This window comes from Zingiber officinale, chromosome 5B (assembly GCF_018446385.1).
Source record: "Zingiber officinale cultivar Zhangliang chromosome 5B, Zo_v1.1, whole genome shotgun sequence".
Classification (NCBI taxonomy): domain Eukaryota; kingdom Viridiplantae; phylum Streptophyta; class Magnoliopsida; order Zingiberales; family Zingiberaceae; genus Zingiber; species Zingiber officinale.
The window spans coordinates 89250298-89264316 of record NC_055995.1 but is presented as its reverse complement, the minus strand read 5'-3'; the positions used below and the strand labels follow the sequence as shown (position 1 = coordinate 89264316).

At 41.0% G+C, this 14019-nt stretch overlaps 4 protein-coding genes across 5 annotated transcripts; 1 reads left to right on the top strand and 3 right to left on the bottom strand.

The window, feature by feature from the left end:
- Positions 1 to 270: 270 nt before the first annotated feature.
- On the bottom strand, positions 271 to 4322 carry LOC121984900 (E3 ubiquitin-protein ligase RHF2A-like). 2 transcript variants are annotated; one of them, XM_042538070.1, is made up of 9 exons: positions 4123 to 4322; positions 3637 to 3776; positions 3486 to 3532; positions 3134 to 3196; positions 2952 to 3060; positions 2461 to 2846; positions 2257 to 2364; positions 1859 to 2172; positions 271 to 583 (listed from the first exon to the last, which is right to left on the bottom strand). In XM_042538070.1, exons 2-8 carry the CDS (start codon positions 3766 to 3768, stop codon positions 1860 to 1862), a joined length of 1158 nt encoding a protein of 385 aa, XP_042394004.1. In that variant the 5' UTR covers positions 3769 to 3776; positions 4123 to 4322; the 3' UTR covers positions 271 to 583; position 1859. The 2 variants fall into 2 exon arrangements, with proteins under 2 accessions (XP_042394004.1, XP_042394005.1); XM_042538071.1 differs by having other exon boundaries at positions 2961 to 3060; positions 4123 to 4320.
- A 621-nt stretch (positions 4323 to 4943) lies between these two features.
- On the bottom strand, positions 4944 to 8529 carry LOC121987607 (myosin-binding protein 7-like). The gene is made up of 3 exons (XM_042541355.1): positions 7043 to 8529; positions 5280 to 5329; positions 4944 to 5201 (listed from the first exon to the last, which is right to left on the bottom strand). The coding sequence occupies exons 1-3, from the start codon at positions 8255 to 8257 to the stop codon at positions 5027 to 5029; spliced, it is 1440 nt and encodes a 479-aa protein (XP_042397289.1). The 5' UTR covers positions 8258 to 8529; the 3' UTR covers positions 4944 to 5026.
- Positions 8530 to 9150: 621 nt separating this feature from the next.
- Positions 9151 to 9892, top strand: LOC121986821 (universal stress protein A-like protein). Its single transcript, XM_042540757.1, has 3 exons — positions 9151 to 9415; positions 9504 to 9732; positions 9805 to 9892. Exons 1-3 carry the CDS (start codon positions 9151 to 9153, stop codon positions 9890 to 9892), a joined length of 582 nt encoding a protein of 193 aa, XP_042396691.1.
- LOC121984899 (SRSF protein kinase 1-like) lies at positions 9861 to 13472 on the bottom strand. Its single transcript, XM_042538069.1, has 4 exons — positions 13114 to 13472; positions 11944 to 12849; positions 10573 to 10620; positions 9861 to 10496 (listed from the first exon to the last, which is right to left on the bottom strand). Exons 1-4 carry the CDS (start codon positions 13306 to 13308, stop codon positions 10104 to 10106), a joined length of 1542 nt encoding a protein of 513 aa, XP_042394003.1. The 5' UTR covers positions 13309 to 13472; the 3' UTR covers positions 9861 to 10103.
- Positions 13473 to 14019: the final 547 nt, after the last annotated feature.

Sequence of the window (14019 nt, the reverse complement as noted above, 5' to 3'; positions counted from 1 at the left end):
ATCCATGATTCATCATGTGTGACTGATCACGAATAACTACTTGTTTGTTTGAGGAAGCGAAGTTTGATATAAAAAGAAAGTTAGATTGGTGCAAATACAATGTATATCAGTCCCAAGGCATTTACTCTAATCTAATCTGGTACTTGCTCAGATATACGTTAGTCCTATAGCCTACATTGTATATTCTAACCTGCATATATAAACATGCTCATTTCCCTATAAAAAGAAAATAGCAAATCAACTTCAAGGATTTGGAGGGGCAATTAAAAATACCACAAACATGTTGTTTTCACTCTGCATTTGAATGACTGAATCCAGAAAGTTGGTCATTCAATTCAGCATTTGTAGGCATTGGAGGATCATAACCTTGTACTAGAGTAATGCATCCCTAATTATTGTTTAGAGTTTCTCTATGAATAACTTTATACAGATGAAAGCAAAAAAATTAAATCCATAAAAAAAAAACTTCTCAAGCCTCGGATTTGTAACCTCCACTTTTAGCATCTTGCTTGTTTGTAGAATTCACTCTGGTAGAGAAGACCATATACGCCAGAGTTCAATTTTGATGAACCACTAATAACACCTGGATGGATGACAAAAAGAATTCCTTCTATAATATTTCAAAATTCAAAACAATATCATGAAACATATGGAAAAGGTTAAAAGAGGATTAAGTTGGAGGAAATTTAAGGTTCATACTTAAACATTTAACACAATTCAAGAGTTGGATAAATAAGCTAGAGAAGTTATAACTTATCCTCACGGTGTTCATGCTAAAGCTATAAAGTTTAAAAGAATCACCAAGTTACTACAAGTTCATGCTTAGGTCAGATTGGTTTAAGTCCATTTCTTTTGAATTTTTAAGCATGTTGGCTGGATAAAAATCCAGAGATCATAGGGACATATCCCTAGTTGGAGAAGATTTCTATGAGCAACTTCCCAAGTCTAGCCATTTATTGTTGATAAATTTGTCAAACAGGATAACCTCCCCTCAAGATGCATTTTCTTTTGCAAGTTATGGAAACATCGAACCAATATCCTAATAAGTAGGAGTTCTAAAAAAATGGGGCAGCTGCAACCAACAAAAGTTCAAGTAACCCAACGAAAGACAAAATATTTGGCTGCAAACATCATCTCTATAATTAACATTATATAAATGAGAACAAGTGTGCGTATGCGTGTGCATGTTGAGAGAATATGATTTAAGAGTCAACTAGGATAATGCCAAATGATATGATATTATTAATGCAATGCTTGATATCTTAATTATATAAATTGTATGGCATCCAGAAAACAGAAAAATATCTAATTAACTAAATGTAAAAAAATCATTCAAACAAGATGAATCTGTATAAAGAGAAAGTTAATCTTTCATGTGAGAGTTGGCACAGGGATAGTCTCCAGATGCAAAATGCATCTCACAACTTTGACAACAGCACCATGATGTCCAACCACAGACGACCAGTAGATTTTGAATAAGAAAAATGATCAAGTTTCTATGTGAAAATCAAATCATGTTTGGCGTGATTTTTGCGCAACTTAACTATCAAATGCATTACAATCCAAGTGCAATCAAATTAACTTAAATTAGGTCCAGCAACATTTTCAAAGTCCAAACTCCAAAAGATCACATTTAATTCGAATAGTCCTATAGGTAAAGTCAAACCCAAGCAAGTAGCAGCTTAATTTGCAACCTTGTTTAAATATGGGCAATAGAAGGCACAACACTTGAACTTATAAGATCCTTATCTAAATCATGGAACTTTCATCTAAACAAAGCAATGCAATAAAAGAGCAGAATGCTGTATCTTTGGCACAAAATACTACAGCAGACTCATAGTTAGAAAATGACATGCACCTTAGTTAGGAGCTGAAGTTGCCACATCAGATGTTGATGAAGTGCCACTATTCACAAGAGTGTCAGCTTGATTGGTAGTAACATCCTCATTATTCGGATCCACAATCGCATGTACTTCAACACTAGGTGAAGGAGAAGAACTTGAAGTTCTTCTACTTTCTCTTGTGTCCAAGCGCTCCATCATTCGTGATACAGTAGCAATTCCAGCATTGACTTCTCTTCTGACTTCAGAACCAATATCTGCTACAGAACTATTTCGTGAAAATAGCCGCTCTCTCCATCCTCGAGTACTTTTTGCTATAGATTCCTTATACCTAATTGCAAATGTGCAAATAGTATATTCATCATTTCATATAATGGAAATGGAAATTGAGAGCACAGCACAATCTTCAAAATACCTCATTGAGACCGCATTAAAGCGAGATTTCAAAGTTTCTGGGAAGGATTGCAACTCAGAAGGCCCTGGTCTTTCGTGATTAACATGAGAAAAATGCCCAGTAGGTGCCCTGAAATATTAGTGGTGATCAGGATCCAATGTAGTTTGACAAGAATATAAAAGAAATTATAAAAAAGATTTATGTATATATAGTACTAACGAGTACCTGGGACTTGAAATTATAGGTCTGCTTGGAGAACTTCCGGCCTCAGATGTCAAAAATGGAACCTGAGTAACCTGACTTGGAAGATCATTGATTACCTGATCAGATTCCCCTCCTGGACTACTATTTGGAGCTGATGTATTAGCAGCAGTGATTGAAGTGGAAGACGATTCATTATCCCCACCTAAAGGAGAGGAAGCAGGCACAGAACCCACAGATGGAACATTTGAATTTGTAGAGAAAACTAGATATTGTGGACGGCTATGAGATCCTGATCTAACTCGTCCTTCTCTTCTGGTAATGTGATGTGCTCTTCCCATGGCAGCAGCTGCGGCCAAATGTTGAATGATACGCTCTTCTAGTTCAGCATCATTGCCACCAATGGGCAACTGCAACAAAAAGCTCATAAAGAAGAAATCATTGTGTAACTTGAAATGACCATTGCCCTTTTGTTATCACTCATGAAAATTCAATAGTAATTTAAAAATGCCCACATGCTGCACCTCAAAATCACCAAGTGCTGGATGATGGAAAATGGTGGTAGTTCGTGCATTATCAAGTCTTATGTTCCTTTCACGCACCACAGCCTCTAGTAGTTCTTGGCTGCCACAATCAAGATCAGAAAAGATAAGAACCTTTCTAAGCACATTTGACCAGTCCTTTCTAACTAGCGTACCTGGTTGGATCTTTCAAAATAATAGTCTGCCAACACATAGGACACTGAGAACTTCTTTGGCACCTAATTAAGACCAAATTTAAGAAATAAATTTTTAGGTAAAGAAAAGATAAAACAGGAAACTAATTTGTGGTAATGATATGAAATAAAGCAAAACAAAACAGTTGATTCAATTATTATGAGAATATACACTCCAAGACAAGTGATCACATGCTCTAGATTACTTATCAAAGGCATCTCCAACAACTAAGACCTTTTTTTACGAAAGCATGTATAAGAAGCAAACAGTAAAATAACAAGTTCAGTAACACAAGCAGGACAAAAAAATCAGAGAGAATAACAACGGCAGTACCATTCAAGAATACATTGTAGATGGTATTCGTGCTTGCAACTAGTAACCTGAAAAATAACAAAAGAGAATATCACAAATCTACTGAACTGTACTGGAAAGCAGAGTTATTATCAAATTCTGGATAAATACAAATACCCTAAAGACCACACACCGTGGAAGGGTCACTTTCGCAGAAGGCTTCTAGACAGATGCTGCAAGCATCATCACAAGAATCCAGGATGCCTCCTTCCACGAAAGCTGCAGCTGATGATAAGTGGCTCTCCATCTTTGCAGTGACATCCATAACCAAACCTAAGAAAATACGCCGTTCAATTAAAAATAAAGCGAACTAAAAATTCAATTCTGAATCCAGATAAGGAAATAAAAACTTAAAACTCAAAAAATAAATTCCCCAAGGATAGTCCAATCGCAAACTGCTAACAAACACTATATACAGCTACAGAAAAAGCAGAGAGGAACGACAAAACAACAAGCCAGATTGAGATCGCTCAGGAGGATATTCGGTCAGTGGCAGATTGATCTATCTACCAGGAGGCAAACAATTTAGCAAAACAAGATTGAGATCGGAGTTCGATCCAACTCGTCGAGGATCCGAGCAAGAATACGACAGGAAGCAGAAAATCGATCGAGCAAATACCTCCGACGGAGCGCCTCGATACCGGAGCAGAGGGAGGATCGATGGACTACGTGGCAGCACCTGCTGCCGATTACGCCAGCGAATGATCAGCGAGAGAATACCGATCCAGAAACCCTAGAGCGAGAGAGGGAGAGAAGAGGAGGACAAACCGCGTGTCGGTCGTTTCATTCCTCTCTTTTTCCATTCACGATTTTTATGGATGGATGGTGGGGATGTAGTTACTCGTCCGGAAATTTATTAGAGATACTCGTGCTCGTTTACACAAACAGCTACTCACAAATCGAAGAGGATGAAGAGTGGTGCCCGGTTAAAAAGCGTCACACCTTCACGAGTAAAACACTAGGATTTTGTTCGTCGCGTACGCCAAGCATATAGGGACAGCGTCCAAAGTACACATTCATAAAATCTCCAGGAAATTTTCATTTCCCCCCAAAAAATTTATACAATATCATAAACAATATATTACAGCCAACGTCTTAAAATAGATAATTTAATATTTAAAAAATAAAAATAAAAAAATACCTAAAAGCATCTATTAAACTTAATCTATCATAAAAAAGGAACAAAAAACTTTTTTGAATGACTTTATCTACTCAACTTACACTTCTCCCCTCTTTTCTTTGTTAATGCATCTTTGTGTATGAGATTGAAGAATAAATAAAGTGTTGCTTTTAATCGTGATAATAATTTACTTCATTGCAACGATATAAGAAAAAAAGAATTGTGAATGAATTCATCCTCAGAAAGAGAATAAACAATAAAGTTTGATACTTTGCTACATCTAAACCAATATTTCTCTCTTCGTGGGAGAAAAAAAAAATGCTTCAGAGTAGATGAGCTAGTTAACACATCACCTAAGAAATCAGAGCAAAAACCGGGATCATATAGATCGGAAAGTTGGTGTTTATCTCTCCCAAATTGCTTCTGAGTAGTTGCCAACATCAAAGCCGTCGATATCTAACTGAATCACTGCGGTCGTTAGCCGTGTTTTCGTGAGAAGTCTCTTTTGCCTTACACGAGAGGACTTGTCTAAAAGCAGTAGTAAACCAACAGTGCCCGCTGTAATCCCGAATGGATACCTACAAGGATAGAGGTCACAATTCGCGGTAAGAACTCAACAGCTATACAACTATCTGAAAAAACAATCACAAACTCACCTGATTCGAGATGGCTTCTTTCTCCAGAATACAAGGTATGAGATGGCACTCTAGCAGAAAAAAAAACAACTATCAGGAGGAAAACAGATGAAATTGAAAACAACGGGTTCTTGATATGGTGAGTTGCCTAAACTTCAAGATGAACTAGGCATGTTAATGTATCAAAGATTTTAACTACAGAGAGAATGAAATCAGGAATAGTAGTCAGCATAGTTTGTCCAATCTATACAGTAGACATGCTTGAAAGAATATAGTTTCAAACTTGTTCATGAAAGCTCTTAAGAAGCTTAATTTACAGAAAAAAGCACATGTCATACTATTAGCTTGCCCCCTACAGCTAGTTTGCTCAATCTCATGTTATTAATGTTTTATATGCGCGATTTGCATATTCTTTCAAAGAAGCAGTTTAGATCTCTCTTACTTGGGCTCAGTGATTTCTATTTTCCCACCTACAATTGTTGACATGAAATAACACGACTCTGGTTTCATCATTGGTCTAATGCACATGGAATGCAGGAATTCCTTTCCTAGATCAATTATATCCTTACGCTGCAATCAACTAAACAGTCACATTGAAAATAGAGATTACTAATATACATCAACTTCCAGTAAACATAATTGTTGACAGTAGTTAACGATTCATTACTCATTCATGAAAGTCATAAACCGACATTTTTTAAAGCTATTATTTCTCCAATACATTAAATTTTGTATCTTCATTCTGATATAGTATACCATCCGGAAGAATTGAGTGGCAATGAACTACTCGTTTGAATTCCAACATACATTGTATGATAAAATATAGTAGAGTTTCTTATAAAAAAAGATAAAATTAAACCAAAAGATTGAGTAACAACCCTCCTATCCATAAAATCAATAAAATTGATATCACGCACCAAGTAACTTAGTTGGCATATGACCTACAACTCTACAAGGCTGCAACAAAAGAAGTCTGCTGCCTCTTAAAATATGTTGGGTTGGGTCAATTCCTTGTTGAAGTCCTGTATGCATCTTAACCACTATAACATGGCAATTTTTTAGTTTTAACAAATCAATTTACTTTACTTCATCAAAATAATAATGAACTATAACATATATTATAGAGACTTGCTAATACATTTCATCCTAAACAATTTACTTCTGTCTCTAAAATCAATACAATCTAAGGTTTTGTGAAATAGTAGTTACAAATGCCGTATCAGTCGCTAAATGGCTAGTGGATTACTAGTTCTGAAACCAATCAGTCGTCCACTGAATGATTGGTTTTTTCTGGTAGGGGAAAAAATAATAGAAGCAAAAGTCATATGACCTCCTAAAGGGGTTGGGACTCATCTTATCAAATTTTCAAGTCAAAATATGTAAACTTTGAACCATTATTTATTTTCTATGATGTTGCTTCCTTTTTTTTCAATGAAATCAACCATAAAAAAGAAAAAGATCCATCTTCTGGAAACAAAACTACCCAAAGTCTTGAACTTAATATGACAATCCGCTTATCTCTTCTATATTTGCATCACCATTGAATTTAGCAGTTGGATGAGTTAACCTAACACAATATTAATTAGGAACTAAAAAGAAAGATGAAGCAGTGAATTTCAGATAATTGGCAAACACCGTGCATGAATATAACGGTTGCAAATAGTGGAATGTTAATTCACTACATAAGTTTTCCATTTGTGCGAGTTACATGAAGACTAATTTTAAAATGAAAGAAGACATGTGAGAATTACACATTCAGAAAACAATGGTAAATAAATCATTACCTTGATGGTCGCTACTAAAGAAGATTTGTTTGAAGAAGGTTTGTCTACGATCCTATCTCCTGCTGGCCCTTCCTTGCACATTTGCTCAGCAATCTCTTTCAATATTACCCTCTGCATCTTGTCTGTACCCATGGAGATCAGTGTCTGTCTCATGGACTCTCTATCGGCTTCAAGTGCCTGTAGCCTCATCTGAAGCTTGCTTATTTCTACTTCCTCAACCCTACTACCCATCCGAAATTTTCTGTTCTGAAGCTCCCTTGGTGTGCTAACATAGTCGTCACTGGCTCCGTGGACGGCATCCACAGTGTACACTCTGTCGCTCATATCATCGTAATCTGACGCAGCATCAATGGATGCAGGGAACTCCTCCGCCTTGTTGAATTCCAGAACAGAACCATAGCTTCCGTATGAAATATTTCGAAGATGCCTAGGCCGGACCCGAGGTGAATGCCCCACTATAACTCCCTTTTCGTTGATACTCCCACACATGCTACTTGGCGTCCGCTCAAGTTGGAAGATGCGCTGCTCGAGCTTCTGGAGGTGCCCGCGTGGAGTCGCGCCGGGAGGGTACTTATCAAGTTCGGCACCAGCATCGCTGACGCACCTAATCGGAGGATACTCCTGCGGGAACTCGATCGAGGGAATGGCAAAGGAGGAGGTAACCGTGTCAGGCGTCTGCGGCTCCGAGGGAGGCGCATCGCCGTCAAGGCTAAAGCCGTAGCTGAGTAGGCGATGGCGATAGGCCTGGACCTCGCAGGACAGTGCCTGCATTGCCTGCTCGCGCTTGAACAGAAGGTCCTCGAGGCTGGCGACCTCCTGCTGGTCGTGGGTCATTTTCTCCTCAGTCAAGCGCTTGAACTGCCGGGACTCCATGATGGCCTCCGCCTTCTCGTGCTGGAGGCGGACGATCATCGACATGGCCTCCTGCGCAGCTGACGACGAGGCGTTCTGCTCCTCCTCCAGCTCCGCCTGCAGCTTCTGGACCGTCTGCTGGTGACTGACGAGGGCCTCGCGCAGGGCCGCCGCTTCATTCCCGATCTCCACCCTGGCGACGCCGGAGGCCGCGCCGGTTTCCCTGGCGTCCATCTTCCGCCTCATAGACCGACGAAAGGCATTGGAAGGGGTAAGTCCCAGAGAGAACGTCCCAACAAACAGTCCCTCCCCCGCGGCGCTTCCGCTGCCGGCCGGGACCGTGAAATCCTCGGAAACATCCATGGATACCGATAAAAAGCACAGGAAAAAGGAGCTCTTTTCCGCCCGTACCTCACATTAGACACAATGCCTCGAGCTCAAAGGCCATCTCCACCTTCCCCGGCTCCTCCTGTGCCAACGCCGGCGGCAGGGGAAGGAGAGGGAAGGGGAGCAATCGAAACAGTGATGGATCTGGGCGACAAAATATAGGGTTTGCTGGTCGTGTTTCGAATCGGGGCGGGGGCGCTTCGAAGAATCGGTCGATTTCTCCCAATTCTTCTATCTTTAATCTTCGGAGCCATGTTTCGTTTCGACGGTGCAACTGCTTAATTACGAATCTGTGGACGAAAAGGAATATGCTACGGATTTTGAACGATACTCATCATCCACCTGCCCAACTCCGTGTCCCGAATTCCAGTGGATCCATCGGAGTACTTGCGGGACCCACTTAAGAGAAGAGAGGCACATCAATTCATGCGGGTAGCATTGGGTCGAGAGAGTTGGTAACTTGCTGCAATTACCTGGCCGTATTAACCGAATCAACCACTAAGATCCGAATAAATGGGCCTTCAAACCTTGGACGGAATAATATTGATATTGTTATTATTATTATTTATCATTCTTATCGGCGTCATCATTGACAATTTCAGCGTTGCTGTACTTTTTAATATTTTAGGGAATAATTTTTAAATTCTATTGATATAAAAATGTCTAAAGAATGATTCATATTTTATATAAAAATAATAATTTATTTTCCCTTCCAAATTCGGGAAATTGCCTGTTCGGTTCGTACCGCGACAAGAAGTCGTCCTCTGCATGGACGCCGCGACGGCGGTGTTCGTGTCAGCCTCCTACTCAAACACAATCCACTTAACAATGCTTGCGTTCGAGACAGATGACGATAGAGCGGCGCTTCCATGGAGTCGGAGGGCAAAGAACCGCCGCCAGTAGCTGCTGCGGAGGCAAAGGCGGAGGCGGCCGGGAGCGGCGAGTTCAGTAAGAAAATGAAAGTGATGGCGGCGGTGGACGAGAGCGAGGGCAGCCTGCACGCACTCTCCTGGGCGCTCGACAACCTCTTCCCGTCCAGCTCCGGTGACTCGCCAGCGGCGGCTTCCCTCGGCAGACTCATCCTCCTCCACGTGCAGCAGCCGCTGCAGCACTTCATGCATCCCGTCGGACCATGCACGCATTAATCAATCCCTCATCTCTTCCTCTCGTCAATAATTACATCTAAAAAACTATAAAAAACAATCATTAATTCCATTTTCAGCGATCTACGCCACGTCGTCGGTGTTCGAATCCGTGAGGAAGGCACAGGAGGAGAACTCACACCATCTGCTGGAACGAGCAGCTCGACCCTGCAGCAGCAAAGCTCCGCTCATGAAAACAGAGACCGTGATCGCGGAGGGTGATCCGAAAGAGACGATATGCCAGGTGGCGGAGAAAATGGACGTTGATCTCCTCGTCGTAGGAAGCCGTGGCTTAAGCAAGATCAAAAGGCAAAAAAAATATATATCATTTCAGGTTTTTAATTAAGTTTAATGTTGAAAGTCTGCTGTTTGGCACTGCAGGGCCATCTTAGGGAGTGTGAGTGATTACTGTGCTCATCATGCCAAATGCCCAGTGCTGATCGTGAAGCCACCAAAGGGGAATAACTGAAATCAGATGAGTTCTAGTGTTTTGTAAACAAACAAACATGTTCAATAAGTTCTTAGAACAACTGACTTGCAGTAACTCAATTTTGAATGATCTAACCTGCCATCTAAAAAAAACAAGAATCCAAGTTGAATCTTTCGAGAAGATTCACCTGGCCTACAAAAAATGTTGGAACATACAGAAAACTCTTCATTGCACGTATATGCAGCACACGTCAACTGTGGATTGAATATCGAGAAGTAGAAATATTTCCCTTTGATGGTCCATCAATCACGATATTAGCTAGTTCTGCTGCCATTTCATCCCTCTCTTTCCTCTGCTTTTCTGAAGGAGCAGCCGCTGTTGGAGGTTGGACTTGATCTCCCTGCAGCAAACTTGGCTCACTGATCCACCGATGACTAAGCAATTGACCAGCTGTGGGACGCTTCTCGGGTACAAAATCTAGTATTGGGACAAGGAAATCAGCCATGTCGTTGGCATCTCGTTCACTGAATTCATACTTCTCCGAGAGAACTTTGTTGAGGGGCCAAAATCTCAGTCGTCGGATATGCCTCAAGTCACCGTGCCTATTAAAGAAGTCGCGTGAATATCGTCCGCCCAATGCAATCTGAAAAGGAAAAAGATTATCTATCTGAAAAAAAGAAAGAAAAAAAATTCAGGAACAAAATTTCCCGTGAACTTACTTTACGAGGCATCATCCCTAGTAGTTCCATCATTAAAGCCAAGTGATCCTGTGAAATAAGAAAATATAGAAAAAATTGTTTATTCAGCCTGTTAGAAATGGTGAACTTTGCAGTAATTTCTTCCATTAGTTGGTTTAATAATGAGTAAGTTCTTCCACTATCTTCCTAAAGTAATATGTTGCATAAACTCGATAAATATTTTAACTTGTAAATGCCTAAGAAAATGATTTGAATCTTTGGCCACTTGCTTATCCATCAAGAGCAGTGCACAAATGGACCCCATAGGTCATCCGAGTTGGTATGTGGTGGGATATTTTCCACATGAGGTCGCGGGGTCGAAATTCAGGGTAGTCGGGACATAAATCCCCGGTCCCTGTGCAACTCACCCCACCTGCCACATGCTCACTAAGGATGCTGTGATTTATCTCCCTCGTGATGGCCTTGGGTCGGGTGCGGCGGGGGCGCTGGGGACGAGCGATTTCGCCTTTTGCCACAAGAGCAGTGCACAAATGACTTGTTCCAAAGGCTAGTAGCCGTCCGTGATTTATCTCCTCTGTGTTGGCCCTAGGACGGGCTAGCGGGGACGCTGGAGACGAGCGTATTCGCCTTTTGCCACAAAGAGCAGTGCACAAATGACAGTGAAAAACATGCATTGCATCACAGCTGAGTTTTCTCTAAATTGGCACTTGTGACCTAGAATGTAAGCAGAGCTTTACTAATATGTGCAGCAAAAAAAACATCCATCTCCATATATGATCTCTATAAATCTGGTGATTGAAGATTAGAAGATACAGGAGCCATGTGTTTACTCGAGCACAAGCAGGCGAGATATATAAGAATATGCTCCAACTGAATTGAGGTTTGAAGCAATGGAATTAAAGGAGAGCAACAAAGAAGGAATTAAAAGAGAGAGAAGAAAAAAATGGATCCTTTGCAGGAAAGCAGTAAAGTTACATGATTCTTAATTCGAACCGAATGAACTATTTAGCCTCCCAGTTCAAACATTGACTAATAGCAAAGAGTGAACAAGAAACAAAGCAATTACAATTCCAAATTATCAGTTCAATAGCACAAGTATGATAATAAGAGAAAAAGATTGAAACTGAACTCAAAAGAACTATTCCTTTGACAAGGAATTGCTTACATGTCGAATGATATTCAATCTCTTTTCTTTTGGTAGAATGATTTGGACTATTAATATTTCTAATAATCAAACATTCTTTAGTATTGAGGGTTAAAACAAGGGTATAGCTGCACATAATGCAAATAATCAACTACTGGAAATAATAATAATAATAACATAATCGGATGTTTACTTGATAGAAGAACTAAATATTTGAGAGTTCAAATTAACAGTTACATGGAACTCACCTCATCCCGGTCAAAATTATCGCCACTATGCGGATCAAATAGCACATCTCCTGTGGCCAGCTCAAAACATATACAAGCGAACGACCACAAATCAGCAGAAGAAGAGTATTTAGACCCAAGAACCACCTCAGGACACCGATACTGCCTTGTCTGGATATCACTAGTAAACTGCTTATATGTCCAACATGCATTTCCGAAATCAACTATCTTGCACCGCAGGTCTGCCTCCATTGCCAGCCTCTTCCTTGTAGCCTTATTACCTCTCCTACGACCTTGTGATGCTCTATTGTGTGTCTCCCCGTCGCCACCATCAGTTGCTACTCTTGAATCTCCTTTATCTTCTAAGCCATTACTGCTTCCTGCTTCAGCCGTTAAGCTCCCTGATGTAGAAGCAGCTGCCCGCTTCACCTTCCTTCTGATTTTTTTCTTCTGGTTTCTCGTAAGGTCGCCATTGGACAGAGCAGGAGGCATTGGTGAGGGCTCTTCGGATCTGACAGTGGGAAGAATGAGCTGCGTACCTGATCGATGAGGATCTTTGGCTGGGTCGAGGCTAGACATAAGGAGGATATTCTCTGGCTTCAGGTCGGTGTGGATGATAGAAAGATCCCGATGGAGATAGTCAAGCCCAATAAGGACATAACGGCATATCTCCTTCACCTTTGAGAGCGGTATCCCCCCATGATCCGTGTACTTAATAAGCGTGAGAAGGTTATCTCCAAGGAACTCAAAGATCATACACACATGCTGTCCATTTGGCCCTGAATGCTTGAAATGGTCGAGCAATTTCACCACGCACAGAGTGTCATCAGGATCCCCATCCGCAATCTGCTTCAAGATCTTTATCTCATCCATAGCAGCTTCGGTATAGTGTTGCGCACTCTTCTGCACCTTCAACGCTACATATCGCTGCAATGCATGACGCGAAGCATAATTCAGCAAAAAATTCTCCACATTCAAGCAAATGGGGGGGAAAAAAAATACAAACTGCTATCTAATTCTGTTCCAAGGTCAAAATTTTCCAGGAGCCGTAGTGTCGCTAGTTTTGGGTTATTTGGGGAATCACCAGAAATTTCAGATAAATTTCAGTAAAAACAGGATGACGACGGGCGAGGAATTCAAAGTTAATAAGGAAAAAGGATGAAGAGAAGGTGGATTTCATAGGAGTCTCACGGAGTGGACGGTATCCCAAGCAAGCCAAACAGTGGAGAAGTGGCCCCAGCCGAGCTTAGCTTGGACGACGTAGGCTCCCTGCTTGAAGGAATCGCCGATTCGGACGGCGTGGTACCCTCCCCGCCGATATTCATCGGAGCCCTCGTCCTCTGACGTGTGGTTGCTGCTCTCGCTCAGCCCGTCCTCCTCGGCCATCCGATCGCCCAATCCTCCACCGTCACGAAACCGGACGACAGATCCCACACCCTCCGCCGAAATCGAGCAATCTCTATCTCTCCTCCCCGCGCTAGGGTTTCAATCGAAGACAAGCAGCGCCTCTTCCCCCTCCCTCGCTGGGCGTGAGCTGACAAATAAATCGATAAATAAATTCGCAGAGATGGAGTTTACGCTGCGCCGCCAGAGTTGCTTGACATCGTAGAGAATTCACATCACGTGAGTCACGTGAGAAGTTGTCTATATAATATTATAGTTTAAGTTAAAAGATACAGAGGTCTCACCAGACACGATACGTAGTGTTTAGGGAAGGGGAGGATTTGGATCGCTTTGAGTACGAGGGAAGTGATGAAGTGGCAAGGACTGGTGGGGTCCATGAGATGGGAGGGTGGACCCCATCTTATGGTGGGGTCCATAAGATTTAAAACTATATTATTGTATATACTTGAAAGTATCTTTTATTTTTTTTTGAAAAAAAAAACACTTTGATATCAAAAAACAGTGTGTTACTATAGTTAATTACTATCCAAATTAAGCAAAATAGGAGCGGGCAATTTTAATAAGTTATTGAATTAATTGATGATTTTTATCAATCAATAGATATCGAACTGTCCAATCCAAAATCAAGATTTAATTTATTTTTTTAGTTATCACTTTTCGAATCAATTAATCGCTGATTGAGAGAGTCCTATA

Bases quoted from the DNA above. Each gene is read 5' to 3' on its own strand.
- LOC121984900 (XM_042538070.1), bottom strand. From the start codon at position 3,768: ATGGATGTCACTGCAAAGATGGAGAGCCACTTATCATCAGCTGCAGCT. The intron at 3,061-3,133 runs GTACGCTAGTTA...TGATTGTGGCAG, and splicing joins ATTTTGAAAGATCCAACCAG to CCAAGAACTACTAGAGGCTG. The intron at 2,173-2,256 runs GTATTTTGAAGA...ATTTGCAATTAG, and splicing joins TTTAATGCGGTCTCAATGAG to GTATAAGGAATCTATAGCAA.
- LOC121987607 (XM_042541355.1), bottom strand. From the start codon at position 8,257: ATGGATGTTTCCGAGGATTTCACGGTCCCGGCCGGCAGCGGAAGCGCC. The intron at 5,330-7,042 runs GTAATGATTTAT...TTTTTCTGCTAG, and splicing joins CTTTAGTAGCGACCATCAAG to AGTGCCATCTCATACCTTGT. The intron at 5,202-5,279 runs GTGAGTTTGTGA...CTATCCTTGTAG, and splicing joins AAGAAGCCATCTCGAATCAG to GTATCCATTCGGGATTACAG.
- LOC121986821 (XM_042540757.1), top strand. From the start codon at position 9,151: ATGGAGTCGGAGGGCAAAGAACCGCCGCCAGTAGCTGCTGCGGAGGCA. The intron at 9,416-9,503 runs GCACGCATTAAT...TTCCATTTTCAG, and splicing joins CATGCATCCCGTCGGACCAT to CGATCTACGCCACGTCGTCG. The intron at 9,733-9,804 runs GCAAAAAAAATA...TTGGCACTGCAG, and splicing joins GGCTTAAGCAAGATCAAAAG to GGCCATCTTAGGGAGTGTGA.
- LOC121984899 (XM_042538069.1), bottom strand. From the start codon at position 13,308: ATGGCCGAGGAGGACGGGCTGAGCGAGAGCAGCAACCACACGTCAGAG. The intron at 12,850-13,113 runs GTGAGACTCCTA...CATGCATTGCAG, and splicing joins CTTGGGATACCGTCCACTCC to CGATATGTAGCGTTGAAGGT. The intron at 10,621-11,943 runs GTGAGTTCCATG...CTTATTTCACAG, and splicing joins ATAATTTTGACCGGGATGAG to GATCACTTGGCTTTAATGAT.